Source organism: Rana temporaria, chromosome 4 (genome assembly GCF_905171775.1).
Source record: "Rana temporaria chromosome 4, aRanTem1.1, whole genome shotgun sequence".
Taxonomy (NCBI): Eukaryota; Metazoa; Chordata; class Amphibia; order Anura; family Ranidae; genus Rana; species Rana temporaria.
The window spans coordinates 283,486,904-283,508,937 of NC_053492.1; the positions used below are offsets into that span (position 1 = coordinate 283,486,904).

The 22,034-nt window shown below is 41.6% G+C and overlaps 2 protein-coding genes across 6 annotated transcripts in view; both read left to right on the plus strand.

The window, feature by feature from the left end:
- Positions 1 to 487: 487 nt before the first annotated feature.
- On the plus strand, positions 488 to 4,762 carry LOC120937291. The gene is made up of 2 exons (XM_040350367.1): positions 488 to 2,765; positions 4,219 to 4,762. Exons 1-2 carry the CDS (start codon positions 2,334 to 2,336, stop codon positions 4,645 to 4,647), a joined length of 861 nt encoding a protein of 286 aa, XP_040206301.1. The 5' UTR covers positions 488 to 2,333; the 3' UTR covers positions 4,648 to 4,762.
- An 8,717-nt stretch (positions 4,763 to 13,479) lies between these two features.
- NCOA7 (nuclear receptor coactivator 7) overlaps positions 13,480 to 22,034 on the plus strand; it is a 224,283-nt gene continuing 215,728 nt past the window's right edge. For 3 of the 5 annotated variants that reach the window (XM_040350368.1, XM_040350375.1, XM_040350373.1), the window contains exon 1: positions 13,481 to 13,684. The gene's annotated coding sequence lies outside the window, so the exon portion shown is untranslated. Of the gene's footprint in view, positions 13,685 to 22,034 lie in introns of all 5 variants that reach the window. The other 2 variants (XM_040350372.1, XM_040350371.1) reach the window with 2 other exon arrangements.

Consider the following 22,034-nt stretch of genomic DNA (forward strand, 5'->3'; position numbering starts at 1 on the left):
AAGGCTCATAGCAACTTTACGTTACTTGGCAACTGGACGCAGTCTGCAGGATTTAAAATTCTCCACTGGAATATCTCCACAGTCACTGGGCAAGATCATCCCTGAAACCTGCGAAGCCCTTATCCAAACATTGAAGGATGAATATCTAAAGGTACAGTGAAGTTTATTATCTATGCATTTTTAGAATTACATTAGTCAGTTTGGGGTCACTTGCAAGCAACGCTACCATTCTTGTTTCTATAACCTCAATGAAGTGTTGTCGCAATTTCCCTGAAGATGTAAAGTGTCCTAGGTAATAAACACATATATGAGCAGGCTTGTGCTTAATTGGACTAGGAAACACATGACACTGAAACTACCCCTAACGTCAAAGTGACATTTGTTTAGAAGCCATACAAATACAGGAGAACAAACAAGCCATCAGCAGTTGTAAACCTTGTTTTGAAAAACATATTCATATATTTTTTTGTATACTAAAAAAAAATTAAATACTGTTTATCTCTCCTTTTCCTCCTAGTTTCCAAGAAATGCTGTTGAATGGATGGAGGTTGGGCAGAAATTTCAAGACCAATGGAATTTCCCCAATTGTGGGGGCGCAATTGATGGGAAACACATAAGGATCTCACCACCCCCCAATTCTGGTTCTTACTTTTATAACTATAAAGGCTTTTTCAGCATTGTCCTTCTTGCCGTTGTCAATGCCAATTATGAGTTTTTATATGTAGATATTGGAAAAAATGGACGCAATTCCGATGGAAGTGTGATTGAACACACTAAATTCTACAAATTACTTCAAAGTGGGTCTCTGAATCTGCCATCCCAAAATGAGACCATGGAAGGTCTAAAGTTTGTGTTCGTGGCAGATGATGCATTTGGTTTAGGAGACCATCTCCTCAAACCCTTCCCACAGCGCAACCTGACCCCTGACCAAAGGATCTATAATTACAGGTTGTCAAGAGCACGTAGAGTGGTGGAAAACGCGTTTGGAATATTGGCCAACCGTTTCCGTATATTCCAGACGACCATTAATCTATCTTTAAAGAAAATTGACCAAATTGTGCTATGTTGTTGTGTACTACATAACTTCCTGCGGCGACATGCACAGGGATACATTCATGCGGATCAGCAAAATGATCGCGGGACAATCTCATCAGTCCAAGTTGTGCGAGATAGCAGCAATGCCAGACCGACACAATTGACACCACTGGCTCTGCCACATTCTAGGCTGCCATCCCAAAGTGCCCGTCAATGCCGCCTGGACTACATGAATTATTTTATAGGTCAGGGGGCAGTGTCATGGCAGTATGACATGTGACATGTTTTAATACAGGACAAATCCACTGTTCACACTCCATCTCTTTAAAAGGACTGTTTGTCAAGTTTAATGCTTATATGTGTTCTTTTGCTCTTGGATGACATTGCCATGTCAATAAAAAAAAAACCTGAGTATTTGTTTGTATGTTACATATTATTGACATCTTTGCTATCAACATCTTTGCTCATTAGTTCCACGTCATATTGGGCACCCAGTGCCACCAAAGTGAAATCATCATGTGCCAACTTCAAATCCCAACAAGTGCCACCTATCAGTGACCACTGTGGACACCTAGCAATGGTCACTAGTTTCACATGTAACTGCTCTAATCATGCATTTCCGCGCCCACCTTTAAATAGACTTTAGTATCATATTTTAATTGCCCATCTGTGACCACTTTTCTATGGGCACATTGTGAGTTCTTCACCTCCAAAAAATACCCACACCAAAAAATGCATCAAAAGCTCCTGATAATCGTACACACCTCATTCCAGGGAAATTATTTCATAATGAAATATTTCACGGTTCACACTGTGCCTTTTCCTAATTTGGAGTAATAAACACATCATGTGGTGGGAACTAACTGTTTAAAACACAAAAAAAAGGATCAAGTTCATGACATGATTCTGCTTTTTATTAGGTACCCACAAAACCCGTTGTGAAATCAATGACAAAGTTAAACTAGATAAATTGTACAGCCATGCCAACAGTTGACCAAAACCATTAATAGCAGACTATACAACAGACATTCCGTGCGCGCAGCCTACGAAGATACGTTGTCTACGCACTACGTTCGCATCGTAGTGACGTCATAATAAACGGACGGCAGACGTACGCTCGTGTGGTGAATGATAACCGGGCGCGGCAACAGCGAACGCTCCCGGAAAGAACGCTGCTACGAATTGTAGTGCCGCACGAACTGAGGTAAAATGTTGTGACAATGTTGCTGGATGTTATGTAAATATTGTATAACTTAACCAATTGTCAGACCTCATTAAAACCTTCTCTTGCAGGAATCATGCCGGACAAGTTCACCTCCCCTGATTTTTTATCCCAGTTCATTGAAATGTACAGGCAGCTGCCCTGTTTATGGCAAGTAAAATCTAAAGATTATTCCAACCGTGATAAAAAACATGAAGCCCTGAGTAAACTTGTCGAACTGTGTAAAGCGGTGTGCCCAAATCCAACAATTGATTATGTGAGGAATAAAATTGCCAATATACGAACCGTATTCAAAAAAGAACTGAACAAGGTTCGTGTTTCACAGACATCTGGGGCAGGAACAGATGAAATTTATGAACCACGGCTGTGGTATTATGACAGTCTGCGCTTTCTGACAGACCAGGTTGAAGCCAGAGCATCAGTGTGCAGCCTTTCAGGAACATCTGCTGCATCTCCAAACTCAGAGGATGAGGAACAGGACAATGTAGAAGATCTACCCATATCACAGGTCAGTGTATAATGCCCATTTAGGCATATAATATTCTTTTTGTATGATGCTTTCTTCCTAACAAAGAAAAGGTGCTAGTATCAACATACTAGCACATTATGTGCCACATAACGTTTACAAATGAAAGGAACAGTGCACCTACTGCTGGGCGCGTTTCCATGCACTCACTTGCGGGAAATGGAAGTGCAGTTGTAATCCCTTGGCTGATCACATCTGTCTATAAGTCCATCACAGCCGGATTTTTAAGGTGTGTTTAGTGAAGTGACTAGCAATGATGAAAAGGGCTAAACAGTTCATGCATATAGATAGAATTCTGCATGTTGAACCACATGTAATGATCCAATACATGGCTCATGGTCTCCAAACTTCACAGGGAATTGTGATTTTAACCTACATTATCTAAAGATTGGAGCACTTTAGAGCATTTGCTTCATCACCAAGGATGGCTCACACCTAATACATATGTGCAACTTGTATTATCTATCTATCTAGATAGATGTATGCTTACATCTATCTATCTAGATAGATGTATGCTTACATCTATCTATCTAGATAGATGTATGCTTACATCTATCTATCTACATAAATGTATGCATACATCTATCTAGATAGATGTATGCATTTATCTATCTAGATAAATGCATACATCTATCTATCTAGATAAATGCATACATCTATCTATCTAGATAAATGCATACATCTATCTATCTAGATAAATGCATACATCTATCTATCTAGATAAATGCATACATCTATCTATCTAGATAAATGCATACATCTATCTATCTAGATAAATGCATACATCTATCTATCTAGATAAATGCATACATCTATCTATCTAGATAAATGCATACATCTATCTATCTAGATAAATGCATACATCTATCTATCTAGATAAATGCATACATCTATCTATCTAGATAAATGCATACATCTATCTAGATAAATGCATACATCTATCTATCTAGATAAATGCATACATCTATCTATCTAGATAAATGCATACATCTATCTATCTAGATAAATGCATACATCTGTCTATCTAGATAAATGCATACATCTATCTATCTAGATAAATGCATACATCTATCTATCTAGATAAATGCATACATCTATCTAGATAAATGCATACATCTATCTAGATAAATGCATACATCTATCTAGATAAAAGCATACATCTATCTAGATAAAAGCATACATCTATCTAGATAAATGCATACATCTATCTAGATAAATGCATACATCTATCTATCTAGATAAATGCATACACATCTATCTAGATAGATGTATATATCTAGTTTTAATAGTAATTATATGTTCCTGAAAAGTTACAAAGTACAGTATATGAAGATATTACATTTTTGATAAAATTAGGTTACAATAACTGCACCGTCATATCCACAATGTGATTATAACTGACAACTTCAATGCAATTGATGTCCAAATGTTATAGCTTCTGCAGGAGCAAGAATCACAAGAAGACATGTTCACGTCCAGGCCTGCTCCTCCACCCCTGGCTAGGAAGAAAAAAAGAAGTCTAGATTCGGCTACATGTTCCTTTCTGGATAAGGCTGCATCGGCATTGCAGAACAAGTCCGATGAATCTGATGGGTTCGGAGTCATGATTGCCAACAAGCATAGAAAAATGACTGACCAACAAAGAGAATTTGCAGAGAGACTGGTTTTAGAAGTTCTTGCAAAGGGTATCAGAGGAGAATTGAGCGCTAAAACAAAATTAATAGAGGAACAGCCACCAACAACTTACCAGGCACCCATGCATTTTGCCCAAACGCAAGCATCCAACCACCAGACTGGACAATGGCAATATCCCTCCGGCCAAGTTCATAGTTCTCCTTGGGGTACAACTTATACCAACATATAATTTTTCATCAAATGTTGGAGTTGTAGTGTAAGCTTTTAATTTTTCAATAATAAATATTACACAACGTATGCCTGATCTATGTTGAGACAATACATTGTGAAATATTTAACACATAGCAAAAGTGTTTGACAATGGTTTTATTTATTCTGTTCATTAAATCATATATTGTACTCTTTATCTGTGCACATCCCTCCCCTTCCCAAAAACATGCAAGGAGTCATGTGAAGTGTAAATTCTTTTATTTTTGCTTTTAGCATGTTGTTTGCTAAACGTGCATATGATGGCATGATATGCATATTGTATAAAATATAAAAAGTGTGAAACATACACAAACATTGTGCAATTCTTAAGACTTACATGTTTAAGAACAAACATATTTAACATTATGAGGTTGTGTAACATACACACTCACATTTTCTTCAAACTAAGAACAACTATTACAGCCCATACTCAACATGAGATGTAAGCATTATAGTCTTGTATTTTTAGAAAAATATATTAACTTTGCGTTACAAAAGTTTCATTGTTATACCCGTTTCAAATCCAGAAAATGGATAGGAGAAATACACCAAACCTATTATACAGCAGGAAAATTCTTAAAGGGGTGGTTCGCCCTCAAAAAAATTTCTAACAATACATTCTGATGTCTGCTTACACTGGCTGTTTTTTTTTTTTCGTACATACCTCGATCATATCGCATATCGCCCTCGGTCTCCGGATACGAGTCTTGCTGGACCTAGTTGATTGACGTTCCTCCAAACGTCGCATACTGCGCGTCACGACTTTCCGACAGAAGCCGAACGTCATTGCGCAGGTGCTGTATAGAGTTGGCTCTGTACGACGCCTGCGCAGCGATGTTCGGCTTCTTTTGGAAAGTCGTGACGTCACGTATGCGTTGCTCGGATGGAAAGTCAATCAACTAGGAATGTCCACCACCAGAAGACTCGTACCCGGAAGTCGAGGGGTTAAACGGCGATATGAAGCAATGTAGGCCAAAAAAAAAAAAAAAAAACCAGCCTACCCGCAGTGTAAGCAGACTTCCGAATGTATTGTTAGAAATGTGATTTAATGGTGAACCACCGCTTTAACACCAAAAAAATAAACTGAAAAAGTGAGTGGGAATACAGTTTTGCAGAACTGCAGAACTGGGAGTTCTCAACCATGAATTATATGTTTCACGGCTTCCAAAAATGGTCCTCTGTCCGCACAATGCATATCACCAAATGTAAGAAAACTAGCGTTGCTGCGATTCGGCACTATACATTGCCTGTGCAGTCTGCTGTATAGTGTCAACTCGTAGGCCAATTGAAATTGAATATCTGGTGATGCGCGTTGTGCAACACGGTATCTATTTCCTAAAAGCCTGTAATCACATAAAGGAAAGAATATGAACGGTCACAGTTAATAGAACCGTGAACCTGGGATAGGAATGCCCATTACCGCTGCCACTCCCATAGTTCTGTAAAACAGTAATTAGGCCTGTCCAAAAAGCCAATATGATGGGATGTAGGGCAACAATCAAAACGAAGGCCTCCATCCAATCATATTTGCTTAGTATACTTGTTTTTTAATTGGTTTATTTGGCTGTTTGGTGCTGCACCCCTTCAAAGTGGGGGATCATCCGAAAGAAAACTGTGGATACATTACATAGAACTGAGTAGTCAACATGACAGTTTTTTGGACATTCTTTGACATGCATAAAAGCATTTGTGAGAGGGCTTCTGGGTATGTAATCTGTGGTATTGAACGTTTAGAATTGTTTGAGATCATTTTCAAATGTTGCATGCAGTGCGTCATGAGTTGCCTTCCAAAAGCAAAACTTTGGTGCACAAGCGCCGTATACACGCTACACGCAGACCAGCTTCTTTCAGCAACTAATGATGCGATGCATGCGGCAATGGTAACGGCCAATCCCGCAGTTACAAAACCCAGTAAGTCCTGTTTCAAAAGGCAATATTAAGGTATGTAGGGTGAAAAAAGAATAAGGCCTACATACAGTCAAATTTGAGTAGCATACTGGTTCTTTTTTGTTTTAGTTTCCTTTTTGGTGCTCTTACGATTTAAAGTGGGTGGGATCATCCAAAAAAAAAAAAAAAAAAAAAAAAAAAAAAGCATTACATTGAACTGAACTCAACATGACTGCACAACCATTTTTTAGAACACCCCTTCTGGGTATGTAATCTGTGGTACTGGACGTTGGCAATTGTTTGTGATCGTTACAACCGGTGCATGCAGTGGGCCACAAGTTGTTGGAAGAAGAAAACCATTGGTTCGCAAGCACAGTTTAAAGACTAGTAGCAGACCAGCTTCATTCTGAAGCTGCAGACGCACTGCATGCGCCAGTGGTAACGACCAGGGACACAGATCACACATCCGGAAGCCGTGTGGGAAACAAAGGCAGGTACCGCTACCAAAAAACAATACATCGGTCTAAAATGACATTCTGACAACTAGGTTGAATGTAATATTTAAGCAATTTGGTTGTCGGGAAACATCGGATTACATAAGGTAATGCAGCCTGAAATGCTCATCCAATTTTGGACATTTTTTTTCAAAAAAACTGTACAAACAAATGTAAAAGAATCTAAAAAAACTGTGCAAACAACTTAACAGGTCCAGCATTTAGATTTTGTTCATCAATTCTATAAAGCCTTTCAAATTGTGCTGAAGTGCTGCAGCTGATCGTTTGATCTTCTCGAGTTCGCCACAACAGCGCAAAACATCCATCTTTGAATGCGTAATGGTACTACTTTGCAGCGGATTACCTGTGAAGGATAACATTTACTAAGAATACATTTAGAACAGATGCACTAAAAGCCACAAAAAAAATAAGCAACTTACCTGTGCTGGATACAATATTCTGAGATCCATCTGTTATGGCTCTGGCATTTGCTACATCCTCCACTAAAGGGGTGATCTCAATGAGATCCAGGTTTTGATGTCTTTCACTCAGGGGATGATCCCAAACCTCCATCCCAGAATGGTCCGTCTGCATCTCTTCAAGTAGATGGTATCTTTGATTTTCTGTAAATTCCATACAACATCATTAGGAATTTTCTATAAAACCTCTGGTTTTAGATTTTGTTGCACAGCATTGCTATATTTGGATTACAAACCTTCAGGACTGGAATCTTGGGTAGGGGAAATTGTAATTATGTCCTCTGTGTGTATGTTCGGCATTGCGGAGTTACATGGTGAGCCTAGGGAAATAAAAAATACCAGTCACAATTAAAAACACTGCTTTGTAAAATATCTATATATCTATATCTATCTCTCTACTCTCATCTCTATATATTTTTCCAAAAACACACACACACAAAATTTACTGTGTGTATAACATTTTTAACCTTTCGGGTATAACGATAGATAGATACATAGATAACTTGATAGATACATACATACAAATAGAGATATATATCCTGTTCTTCTGTCTGTAAAGTAACACAGTGATGTCTGTCTTTTGGCTATATTTGGCTTTACAAACCTTCAGGACTGGAATCTTGGGTAGGGGAAATTTGAATTATTTCCTCTGTTTGGATGTTTGTCATTCCAGGATTAGATGATGAGCCTAGGAAAAAGCAAACAGGCTCGTCACGGCATAAACAAAAAAAAGGGATTTAACAATGAGACAGAGAGATATATATATAGATATATTACCGCAATCCATCACAGACCAATGTGTGGGAGAACAATTAGAAAAATTACAGCGCCTACTGATTACGGGAGATGATGCAACTTTTAGGGGTAATTAATTGGTGTTAATAGGAATGGTGGGTATATGTGTCCTTTTTGGGAAAACAACAACATTACACCATCAAAATATGAAATATTCTACATATGTTTGGGATCATTCACATTTCAACAGTGAACAATGATAGAATTAAGCAGGAATTACTATATAAATGGGACTGACAGGTAAGTGGTTAACCACTATGTGCTGGTGGTAAAGGGGTTAAATGTGTATAGCCAAATGAGTAATTATAGCTTTAATGTTGTGGGGGGCAAAATTTATGACCCCATGTACAAGGAAATTAGCCTCTATCTTCTCTCCCTGACAAAACATGGTTATTGTGTTCACGCACATGACTTATTGGGCGCAAAGACGTGTGGCCATCGGACGCCTGGCACGCGCATTAACGTGGAGCTTGGGGTGTAAACACAGAGCTCCATGTCCTGCCAGGGAGAGGAGATCGATGCCATGTCCCGTGTACATAGGGACACACCTCCGTCACCTCCCCCAGTCACCCACACTCACCCTAAAGTTAGAACACTCACTAGGCTACAAATTTAACCCCTTCCACGGCCCATATTGGTTACCCCTTCCCAGGCAAACACAGGTGTACACATTAATCACTGCATATGTCCAGCACCGTTGACTGTCCTGATATTGGTCAGAAGAATGTGCAATGTGTTCCCTATAAACAAACCTGATCGGCGCCATTCCTAGCAAAACACCCAAAAAAAAGGATTGACCCATGTTTTGCACGCAATAGAACTGTTGAACAAAGTAGTCACTATATGTTTTAGGGCGAGTTTGTTTTATTGTGAATGTTTTAATAAGGGTGCAAAAAAATGAAAAATGGGTATTGTCCTAAACTTTACTAACAGAATGTTTGGGGGTTTTAAAGCAATGGGCTATCAAGGACAGAAAAAAGAAAGTTTTATTTTTTATTTTGCAAACATGTTTTTTTTTTTTTGGTTAAAAAAAAAACACAGATGATCAAATAACACCAATTGAAAACTTATTAGTTTGGGTGCAAACACAAAGTACGCCTATTTTTATTAGGATCCACATTGCATGGGCTTGCAAATGCTAGTTATAGCTATGCAGTGCCGGAAGGTAAAATTTAGTTGGGTTAGGAAGGGGGTGTATGTGCACATGAGGTAAAAATCAATCTTGTGGTTTGAACATACCTGTCGCACGCTGAAGTAAGGGATTGTTTTCTACTGTAGAATTTATTCTTTGGCCGTTTTTTTTGCTTATTTTTCCCTAGAAAACAAAAAAAAAAAACATTTTACTAAAAAACAAATGTTTAAAACGAGGAGACATTCTTAACATCACATTGCAACTTACTTTTTTCTATGAGCACATGGATTTTTTTCAGTTGGGCTTGTTCCCTATTTTTCAAATCGGACCATCTTTTCCTTAATTGGTCTTTGGAGCGCAGAATCCCATGTTTTTTCTCGATAACTTGTATGACTTTCTCCAGGATCCGATCCTTCCGTGCATTAGGCTTCTGGTAAGTTTTAAGCTTACCATCATAGTCAAATTTTTCAAGAAAGCTCACAAGCTCCAGCATCTCCTGCTTGCTCATCGGTGTGGCCTTCAATGGCTTCTTTGCCTTTTTTGGGCCCCGATTTTTCTTAGGCCCAGCCGTGCTCTGCTCTCCCTTCTCCATGCTGCTGCCTCGCCCTATGTCGCAGACTGTTGTGTGATATAGAGGCACAAAGGGGCGGAGCTTACGACACATGCGCCGAGAGTCTGCTTAATGAAGTATCGTTCGCAGGACGTTCTTTCGGAGCATTGATTGCGTACATGTGCTGCTTCCGGATTGGTTTTGTTATTGTCCTTCCGGGGTTATTAGCTGCTTCCTGTTATGCGCAATCGGTAGTTTACGATTTTGAACGTACGATCGCTGTACAAATTAAACGATTATCGTGCGTTCTGCTATCGTGCGATAAAAATTATGGAGCTTGCTCCGTCGATTTTGATCGGTTCCACGGTCGGAATCGGGTGTCGAAAGTAGTGTACACACGATCCGAATATCGTACGATCCATCATCGCACGATCGTTACCGTACGATATTCGGATCGTGTGTACGGGCCATTAGGAACCTTAGATTACAAGCTCCTTGAGGGCAGGGACTAATGTAAATGTACAATATACAGTATCTCACAAAATTGAGTACACCCTATCTCACATTTTTGTAAACATGTTATTCTATCTTTTCATGTGACAACACTGAAGAAATGACACTTTGCTACAATGTAAAGTAGTGAGTGTACAGCTTGTATAACATGCCACTGGAGTTTTCTTCCACTCCTCCATGACAACATCACAGAGTTGGTGGATGTTAGAGAACTTGCGCTCTTCCACCTTCCGTTTGAGTATGCCCCACAGATGCTCAATAGGGTTTAGATCTGGAGACATGCTTGGCCAGTCCATCGCCTTTACCCTCAGCTTCTTTAGCAAGGCAGTGGTCGTCTTGGAGGTGTGTTTGGGGTCTTTATTATGTTGGAATACTGCCCTGTGGCCCAGTCTCCAAAGGGAGGGGATCATGCTCAGCTTCAGTATGTCCAGTACAAGTTGGCATTCATGGTTCCCTCAATGAACTGTAGCTCCTCAGTTCCAGCAGCACTCATGCAGCCCCAGACCATGACACTCCCACCACCATGATTGACTGTAGACAAGACATACTTGTCTTTGTACTCCTCACCTGGTTGCCGCCACACACGGTTGACACCATCTAAACCAAATAAATTTATCTTGGTCTCATCAGACCACCGGACATGGTTCCAGTAATCCATGTCCTTAGTCTGCTTGTCTTCAGCAAACTGTTTGCAAGCTTTCTTGTGCATCATCTTTAGATGATGCTCCGCTCCTCCCCCCCCCTCTCCGGCCGGCGTCTTCATGACAGCTTTCGGCTTCACGGCCGGGCACCCACTGCGCATGCGCGAGCGGCGCTGCGCCACACCGATTGGACAGACGATCGCCTGGGACCTGTCACGTGTCCCAGGCGATCGCCTACAGGGAGGGGCTGCCAAAAGGCGATTAGACTATTCGCCTTAGCAGCCCCTCGGCGGAAGGAGGAAGTGGAACAGGAAGTACCACCCCTCCTGAAGCCCCCACTCTCCCCAAAAAAAATTACATGCCAAATGTGGTATGTAAGGGGGCGAGGAGTGGATTAAGCGGAAGTTCCACTTTTGGGTGAAACTCTGCTTTAAAGGGGTTGTAAAGATAAAAAAATGTTTTCCTAAATAGCTTCCTTTACCTTAGTGCAGTCCTCCTTCACTAACCTCATTTTCGATTTTGCTTTTAAATGTCCTTATTTCTTCTGAGAAATGCTCACTTCCTGTTCTTCTGTCTGTAACTCACCACCGTAATGCAAGGCTTTCTCCCTGGTGTGGAGTGTCGTGCTCGCCCCCTTCCTTGAGGGGGGAGGAGGCGAGCAGAAGAGTCAGGACGCTCTCTAACGCACAGCTCCTTTCTCTATCTGCATCGTAGAGAGCGTCCTGACTCTCCTGTATTTAAAGGGAGGGGGCGAGCATGACACTTCACACCAGGGAGAAAGCCTCGCATTACTGTGTGGAGTAGGGTGACCACATTTCCAAACTACCTTTCAGAGACCCCCCCCCCCCCCTCCCAAAAATCAGCTTGTTCTGTAACGAATCGCAGCACAGTGATTGGACAGGTGGGATTTATGATTTCTTCAATCGCAAGCAGGGGGCAGGATTGTGCTCCTCCAGGCATTCCTGTCCAAGACAAGTACTGTCAGTGAGTAAAGCGGTGATGTGGCCGCCTTTTTGGGGGCATCAGATTGGCCCGGGAGGTGGCTGTGTCGGCTTCATTCCGGGACACTGTATTGTCCTGGAATGAATGTGCCGGGACAGACCTGCAAAATGCGGGACTATCCCAGGCAATCCGGGACACGTGGTCACCATAGTGTGGAGTTACAGACAGAAGAACAGGAAGTGAGGATTTCTCAGAAAACATAAGGACATTTAAAAGGAAAATGGAAGGATGAGGTAAGTGAAGGAGGACTGCACTGAGGTAAAGGAAGTTATTTAGGAAAAAAAAATAACTTTTACAACCCCTTTAACTATTAGGGCCCTGCCAATTTTTTAGGCGTACCAGAATGGGTGCTCCATGCTCTTCTACGGTCCGTTGTCATCCGATCCCCCATAGGGGAGAGTGGCGCTCTGACAGGTGAGTCCCTGCACAGTGTGCAGACACAGACCTGTCATCTGTCACCTGTCATCAGCGATTTATCAATTCCAAATTGCATGACGAGTCTCACCCCCCATTGCTGGCAATGGAACCGCTCAAATCGCCACAACTCATGTTGTGCATCGACTTTGAAAAAAGGTTTCTGCGCATTTCATGTGCGTCTTGCCTTGACATCTGTATAAATGAATAAAGTCGCACATGAAATGGCGCTGAAGTAGGACGATTTCAAAGCCACACTGGCGTGAACCGGGGCAATCAAATGTATACCTGGAGTTCAGTATAAAAAAAAAGCCATGATGTGTTCAGCAATGTAGATGTACTTGTATCCCACCCTGTGTATATATACACAGTAAATATGTGTGTGTGTGTGTGTGATATATGTGTATATAGTATATGAGTGGTGGATTTTTTTTTTTTAAGCTTTATTTAAAACTTCACATATATACATAGTCACATTTCAAGAAAAAATTATTTACAAAGATTTGTACAATGCCATTTTACATACTTTTCCATATCGTTTTGCAAATCAAATTCTAAACTGGCAAAGCAACATTTCATATGAGTGGTGGATGGATGAGCTGCCATGGATCTGTGTGATGTGTCAGTGGCATGCAGGACCCCCTTGTTGCATGGCATGTAGATGTACTTTTATCCCACCCTGTATATATATATATATATATATATATATATAATATACAGTAAATATGTGTGTGTGTGATATACGTGTATATAGTATATGAGTGGTGGATGGATGAGCTGCCTGCCATGGATCTGTGTGATGTGTCAGTGGCATGCAGGACCCCCTTGTTGCATGGCATGTAGATGAGGGCGGAGATCTGCATTGCACTAGGGAGGAGGAGGAGGAGGGGAGAAGGAAGGAAGAGCAGAGGGGGAGGAGGAGGTGGGATTCTCTAGCCTGCCAGATGCTGCCTTGTATTGTTGATGTAGTGCTGAGCTATGTGCCTGCTCTACAAGGGACCTTCCATGTAACCAGGACTGGATACAATGTGCCAGCAGGCACCCATCCTACCCAGTGACTGACATCTCTTCTGCAGCAACAGCCTGGCACAGGAGGGCAGAGAGCTGGAGGTGGGTGCTGTATGTATGTTTTCCATAGGATCGCCCCTGATCTGTGTGCTGACAAGGATTAGTGGACGTCGGGTGCCTTCCATGTCACAAGGGATTGAGGGGAAAAAATGTGTTATTGTGGATGTAGCCACGCCCTGTGTGTGCCCGGCCGCTTATCACTGCTGGTCCCTAAAGAGGGGAGGGAGGAGATTGACAGGTGGGCGGGGCTTACACTGCATACCTATCTAGGTGGCTGAGCTCTAAAGTCCAGCATGGTTGTTAGCTGAGTTACTGCCAGGCATTGTCCAATGGTATCTCTGTGATTATATGTGTGAGATCGTATGCTCTGATCTGTGTGGGCTGAGTTATAGGAAGCATGAAAGCTGTCATTGCAGATCCTCTTTCTGGCATGATGATCCAGGAGCTTTATGACCAAAATCTTTTTGTTTTTGGGGTCATACTTCTCTTGTAGATTACAGGAGTGCACTCCCCTGACCCATTTTCAGCCAACAGTTGGCTGACACTCAAGGCTCTGGAAGTTTCCTGACAATAATGTCGGGATCCACCCATATGCGTGACCAGCAGCTAGCTTGCCAATGAGAATCTGAACCTGCAGCTCCCACCCCCTTCCACAGCCCAGGACCCCAGTGAACACTGGAGGGGGAGAGAGAGCAGTGACTGGAGTTGTTTTGGGAAGACTGTGAACTGAGCGATCAGTGGTCATGTGATCACTCGGCACTAATAACTCTTAACAGAATAAATACCTATACCTTAACACATGGGTCTTCAAACTATGGCCCTCCAGTTGTTCAGGAACTACAATTCCCATAATGCCTAGTCATGTCTGTGAATGTCAGTGTTTTACAATGCCTCATGGGATGTGTAGTTCCGCAACAGCTGGGAGGGCCGTACTTTGAGGATCCCTGCCTTAACCACTTCAGCCCCTGACAATTGTGCGACGCGGTACCCAAACAAAATTGGCGTCCTTTTTTCCCCACAAATAGACCTTTCTTTTGGTGGTATTTGATCACCTCTGCGGTTTTTATTTTTTGCGCTATAAAAAAGAGCGACAATTTTGAAAAAAAAAATGTTTTTTTACTTTCCGCTATAAAACATTTCCAATTTTTATTTTTATTTTTTAAAACGAATTTATTCATTAGTTTAGGCCGATATGTATTCTGCTTCATATTTTTGGTAAGAAAAATCTCAATAAACGTATATTGATTGGATTGTGCAAAAGTTATCGCGTCTACAAAATAGGGGGAGCGATCATTTATTTTTAGCGGGACTGCGACATTGCGGTGGGCAGATCAGACACCTAACTGACATTTTTGACACTTTTTTGGGAACCAGTGACATTATTACAGTAATCAGTGCTAATAATATGCACTGTTATTGTACTAATGACACTGGCAGAGAAGGGGTTAACATCCGGGGGCTAAATGTTAACATTTAGGGGGTTAAATGTGTTCCCTGCAGGTGTTTTCTAACTGTATGTGACTGGGGAAACACACAGATCCATCTTCCTGCTTAGCAGACAGACAGGATCTGTGTGATTTCCCCTGTCAAAACGGAGACCTGCCTTGTTTACACAGGCAGATCCCTGTTCTGTTACTGTGGGGAACGACCGCTGATTGACTCCCCCGCTGGCCAATAGAAGCACGCACACGCGCGCCACCGAAGCGGAAAAAAAAGCGAGCTCCAGAGCAAACGTACAGCTGCAGCGATTCGTGGGATCGCGCCACCTTGCTGCAGTATAATGACAGGTCGGCAAGTGGTTAAACTTGCCAAAACATACCATAAAACATAATAATCGATCGATTTAATGCGCAATCACGCAATGGATTGCTGGACGGTGTGGAGAGCACTCAGACAAACACTTTGGATTGTTGCACTTATTTGTTGCATGAAGCACAGACGTTTTTGTGAGTGGAATGATTTTATTTAGAAGTATTTCTATATGACAACAGTGGGCACTATGATTGATCCTTTTCTTTGAACTATTGTTATTTTGGGAGGAAAAAAGGTGGATGAGAATCCTTTCAAGATTGAATGCTGCAGTTGATGAGAAGTGGTGCCGCAGTGTGGAGACCACTGTCTTAGGTTATTATGTTTATTTATCGCATGAAGCATGGTATTTTTGTGAGTGTAATAAATGATACAGTGAGCACTATGATTGATCCTTCTCTTTGAGCTATTGTCATTTTCTTTCCAAAATGTATGTGTTGAATTGCGCTTTTTGTAGTTATTACTTCTGCCAACCTTGATACCCCCCTATTTAAATTGCTCTCATAGACCCCTTTCACACTGGGGCGTTTTTCAGGCGCTGTAGCGTTAAAAAAGCGCCTGTAAAGCGCCTAAAAGAAGCAGCATCTGCAATCCCAATGTGAAAGCCAGAGTGCTTTCACACTAAAGCGCCTGAAAAACGCCCCAGCGTGATAGGGGTCTTACCAAATGTTTCGTACCCTGTCCGGGAATTTGGTCGAAGAAAAGCATATGCCAACATATGTCATTAGTCTTTGGATCTCTTTCCCTTTCTTTTTAAACAGGTGGTCTACCATTCATGGGCATCTCACAATGAATTAGCATGCTAGACAGAAGGTAATATCAACATTTAAACAACTGCTTGCTTCTGCTGATGTTGACAGCATATTGCCAGATGGTACTCAGTCCGGCTGTGGATGTGAGGAGGGCGTTGAATAAAAGACACAACATATAATCTACTTAGACTAGCGACAGTGACGGTGCACTGGAAATGGCTGCGCTGCAAGTTATTTTATTTTTAACACTACTAGTAAAAGTGGTAAAAGAGGAGTTTTGATGATGACTACAGACCTGTGTACAGCAACTCCAAGGGAGGACTTCAGAAAGCGATAAGGTGTACAGATCATAGCAGATTTTATACACCTGAGCAATGTCACATATAGGAAAATGGGACACTGCCTTAGTTTTCTATTCTGCACATTTATTTTTTTATTTTTGGATTTTTTCTTTTTTTGTGTGTTTTTTCTTTTAGAGTGTTCATTTATCACTCACATTTGTTCAGCATTCTCACTGCGTTTGTTATATTTCATTCACGTTTATCATTGATTTGTTGCTCATGCATTATTATTATTAGTAGTGTTGAGCGGAATACGCCATATTCGATTTCGCGATATATCACAAATATATAGCCGAATATTCGTGAAATATTCGCTAAAATCGAATATTCGTGATATTTTATCAAAAAAAATAATTTGCGAAATTTCGCTAATGCGAATGCGAAACTGATTGCAAAATTTTGCTAATGCGAATGCGAAATTGATTGCGAAATTTTGAAACATTCAATTTCACCTGCCCTTTGGAAAAAGTGTGGTTTTACGTAATGGACCCTGCAACTAACAAGGTATTAATAAAATAAATACATTATTATATAGATTTGAGGGTTTACTTTGACCAATTTGTATATTGATTAGCTTAACCACTTACCCCCCGGACCATATTGCTGCCCAAAGACCAGAGTACTTTTTGCGATTCGGGACTCTGTCGCTTTAACAGACAATTGCGCGGTCGTGCGACGTGGCTCCCAAACAAAATTGGCGTCCTTTTTTTCCCACAAATAGAGCTTTCTTTTGGTGGTATTTAGTCACCTCTGCGGTTTTTAGTTTTTGCGCTATAAACAAAAATAGAGCGACAATTTTGAAAAAAATTAATATTTTTTACATTTTGCTATAATAAATATCCCCCAAAAATATATAAAAAAAGATTTTTTTTCCTCAGTTTAGGCCGATACGTTTTCTTCTACATATTTTTCGTAAAAAAAATCGCAATAAGCGTTTATTGATTGGTTTGCGCAAAAGTTATAGCGTTTACAAAATAGGGGGTAGTTTTATGTCATTTTTATTATATTTTTTTTACTAGTAATGGCGGCGATCAGCGATTTTTTTTTCGGTACTGCGACATTATGGCGGACACTTCGGACACTTTTGACACATTTTTGGGACCATTGGCATTTTTATAGCGATCAGTGCTATAAAAATGCATTGGATTACTATAAAAATGCCACTGGCAGTGAAGGGGTTAACACTAGGGGGCGGGGAAGGGGTTAAGTATGCCTGGGTGTGTTCTTACTGTGGGGGGGGGGTGGCCTCACTAGGGGAAACACTGATCCTCGGTTCATACATTGTATGAACCGAAGATCAGCATTTCCCCTGCTGACAGGACCGGGAGCTGTGTGTTTACACACACAGCTCCCGGTCCCCGCTCTGTACCGAGCGATCGCGTGTGCCCGGCGGCGATCGCGCCCGGCAGGCACACGCACGGGAGTCGGGGGCGATCGGGGGGCGCGCGCGCGCCTCCGGCGGCGCGCGCGCGCCCCTAGTGACGGCTGGGAGAGAGGACGTCATATTACGTGCTCTCGCCCAGCAGAGCCACCTTGTGGACATATTTCGACGGTGCGGCGACGGCAAGTGGTTAATAAATATTGAATAACCATAGATTTGGAAAATACAAGTAAACCGTTTACGTTGACATCTCTTAAATGTCTTTATGTTAAACAGTTATTATTCTCATTAAAGAGGTGAAATGCAAATGATGATGACACGGGACAAAAGATGGAAAATTCTTTGAAGATGTGATACACTGGAAAAACGCACAGAAACACTCCACTCTCTCCTATGACAACTGTGGTAGGAGAACTCTGATTGGCTCTGATGCAAAAGAAGGGCGGAGAAAGTATTCGCGAATATTCGGAAATCGAATATTCGCGATTGCGAATATTCGGCAACATAAAAGGATCGCCTCAGCTTAGCTACTCGGCCCAGGGTCTCTAATCATACCAGCAATGTTTTTAGACGTCGATGGAGATCACTAGGATGTGATCTGTTTTAAAAATAAAATTGAAAAAATACGAATATTCGGAATAGCGAATATTGGCCGCGAAATTCGAGTTATTCGCGAATATTCGAATATGCCATATTCGTAACGAATATTCACAATGCGAATATTCGTGAGCAACACTAATTATTAGCGCTGCACTCCTTTGTATTGTATATTGTATTTAGTTTTTTGTACTGAACTTTAGTGCTAGCTGCTGCACCTTATTAATTTATATTTAGCGCAGCGTCAGCCTTTGGGCTATTTTTTCTCCAATGTCACATATAGAACATAAAGTAGAATGTATAAGAGTGCAGTTTTATGGAGTATTTAAAACGAAAAAAATGAGACAAAATCCCACTTTGCAGCAGTCTCCAGCAATGTCCTCTTCTACTTGAAGCTCCGGTCTTTGAGTAATCCCATGGCATCATCATATACGATGCAGGACTATTAACCCTGCATTAATCTATCTATCCACTGCGACTGGGAGGACCTTAAAGAGGCGGCTTTGCAGGACTGGTCACATCGCTGCAGGAAACCTGGTACCCTGTTTCCCCAAAAATAAGACCTAGCATAAAGTTCTGGGATGGCTGCAATATAAGCCCTACCCTGAAAATAAGCCCTAGTTAAAGTCCTTGTAAAACCATTGAATCCGTTCTGTAAAAAGATTATATAATGTATATAGTGTCTCCTTGTGTAACTTTATTGTGGAAAATAACTTATTTATAGCTCCACTGGGCGCTCACGTGACCAGCCGGAGAGTTTTTCTTCTCCTCCCGGCTGACGTCAGCAGCCCCTCCCTCTGCAACGCATGCTGACTCCTTAGCTGACAGGGGGGGGAACTTATTTTTGTACATGCCGTGAATAAATAAGACATCCCCTGAAAATAAGCCCTAATGTTTTTTTTTTTTTTTGTAGCTAAAGGTAATATAAGACCCGGTCTTATTTTCGGAGAAACACGGTAGGGCAAGGAATATGGGGCCAGATCCACATAGATCGGCACCGGCGCAGCGTATCAGAGATACGCTATGCCGCTGTAACTTACTTTGCTTTGTTTCAAATCCTCAAAGATTTTGCGCCGTAAGTAACGGCGGCGTAGTGTATTTCTGGCGGCGTATTTCAAATTGGGCGGGTAGGGGGCGTGTTTCATTTAAATGAAGCGCAAAAAAAAAAAAAATTGATGCGGGAACGACGGCCATACTTAACATGGCAAATCTAACTATACGCCGCAAAATACCAGCTTTAACTATACGCTGGAAAAAGCCGACTAGAGACGACGTAAGAGAATGCGACGGCCGTGCGTACGTTCGTGGATCGACGGAAATAGCTAATTTGCATACCCAAAGCGGAAAACAACAAAAACTTCACCCAGCGGACGCCGAAGTATTGCATCTACGATCCGAAGGCGTACGAAGCCGTACGCCTGTCGGATCGAACCCAGATGCCGTCGTATCTTGGTTTGAGGATTCAAACCAAAGATACGACGCGGGAAATTTGAAAGTACGCCGGCGTATCAGTAGATACGCCGGCGTACTCGCTCTGAGGATCTGGCCCAGGGTGTCTATTATGGGGTATATGAATAATATCTTATTCATATACCCCTAGGTTTAAGGCTGACCATACATTATACAATTTTTTCTTGTATAACTTTCCTTTAGATTTACCAAAACCATATAATAGGAGGTAAAATCTAAACATTTACAATTTGTATGCATTCAGGCAGGCACTTGCACTACATAGTTAAAGGTAAATCTAAAGAAAATTGAATAAGAACATTGGGCCAGATTCACGTAGAATCGCGGCGGCGTAACGTATCGTAGACCGCCGCCAGTTTTCATCACAAAACATTTTTACATTTCGACGCGGGAACGACGGCCATACTTTATACAGCACGTACGTGTGCTGTGTAAAGTTAGGGCAGCTAAAACGACGACTAACTTTGCGACGGGAAACTAGACTAGCAGCGACGTAGCGAACGCGAAAAACCGTTGTGGATCGTCGTGACTACTAATTTGCATACCCGACGCTGGTTTACGACGCGAACTCCCCCCAGCGGCGGCCGAGGTATTGCATCCTAAGATCCGACAGTGTAATTCAATTACACCTGTCGGATCTTAGGGCTATCTATGCGTAACTGATTCTATGAATCAGTCGCATAGTTAGGAAGACCGTAAAACAGAGATACGACGGCGTATCAGGAGATACACCGTCGTATCTCTTTTGTGAATCTGGGCCATTGTATATTGTATGGCTAGTTTAACAAGCATTCAATCCTTACTGGATATTCCATATCTGCCAAGGATATCGTATGAAATAGATTTGTCACTTTTCTCTAGAAAGCGTGTGATGTAACAAACAAGTCACTTTTATGACCAGTCATCTGTGGGTTTTTTTTTATCTGAATTTCAACCTAAAACCTATTCAAAAGAGTTCAGACAAATACACAAACACAGATAGATAAGAAATAGATAGATATTTAGAAAGATAGATCAATCTACTACAACTGGGAGCATCTTAGAGAGGCAGCTTTGCAGGATTGGTCACACTGTGGGAGGGACCATGGTAGACCAATAGTTAATTATTATACCGTATTCATATATCGGTAGACTTAAAGTGGTTGTAAAGGCAATTTTTTTAAAATAAACTTATTCTATGTACCTGCTCTGTGCAATAGAATTGTACAGATCGGCACAATCCTCCTCTTCTCGGTTTCCCCACCCGAGCTTCTGGCTCCTCCTCTCTTGCCGGTGCCCCCAACAGAATAACCGATTCCCACTGGGGCACCTATGCAGACTCGCAACAGAGCCTCGCTGCTGCGTCCATTGTCCACTCGCCCCAGACGCCAGCATGAGGTTGCATAAATACTGCTTCTGTTGGTTTGGAAGCAGCGGTCTCTTTGCAGCAGCCCACTATGCTCCCTGCGCAGTCAGTTCTGAAAGCTGTAAAGCTCAGACACATTGCTGATTGTAAAACTGTAGCCGTGACTAAGCAGGGGATATTTTATTTATTGTTGCCATTTTAAATAGTGTTGACAATTTACACAACACTTTATACACACAATAAATAATGTAAATTCACATCAGTCTCGGCTCTCAAGGAGCTTACAATCTGAGGTCCCTGACTCACATTCATACACATATTAGAGCCAATTTACCTACAAGCATGTCTGTGGAGTGCGGGAGGAACCCACGCAGGCATAGGGAGAACATGCAAACTCCAGGCAGGTAGTTGAGATTTAAAGTGATATCCCTAGTGCTGCTAGGTGAGAGTGATAACCACTATGCTGCCCAGACCACGGCAGAGAGCCCGCTGTTGCCACACAGAGATCAGCAGTCTATTTCTGCCACCCCCTGCTGGGGTAGAGGAATTTGTACTTGGTGGGAACTCATTACAGCAATAACAACACTAAAGCAATGTGAAATGCGTGTTTGGCTGAACATGTGTCATTATAATATAGTAATAGACTTCAAATGGCAGGTGTTAGGGTAATTTTTAGAGCTGAAGATATAAAAGGCCC

Bases quoted from the DNA above. Each gene is read 5' to 3' on its own strand.
- LOC120937291 (XM_040350367.1), top strand. From the start codon at position 2,334: ATGCCGGACAAGTTCACCTCCCCTGATTTTTTATCCCAGTTCATTGAA. The intron at 2,766-4,218 runs GTCAGTGTATAA...CAAATGTTATAG, and splicing joins AAGATCTACCCATATCACAG to CTTCTGCAGGAGCAAGAATC.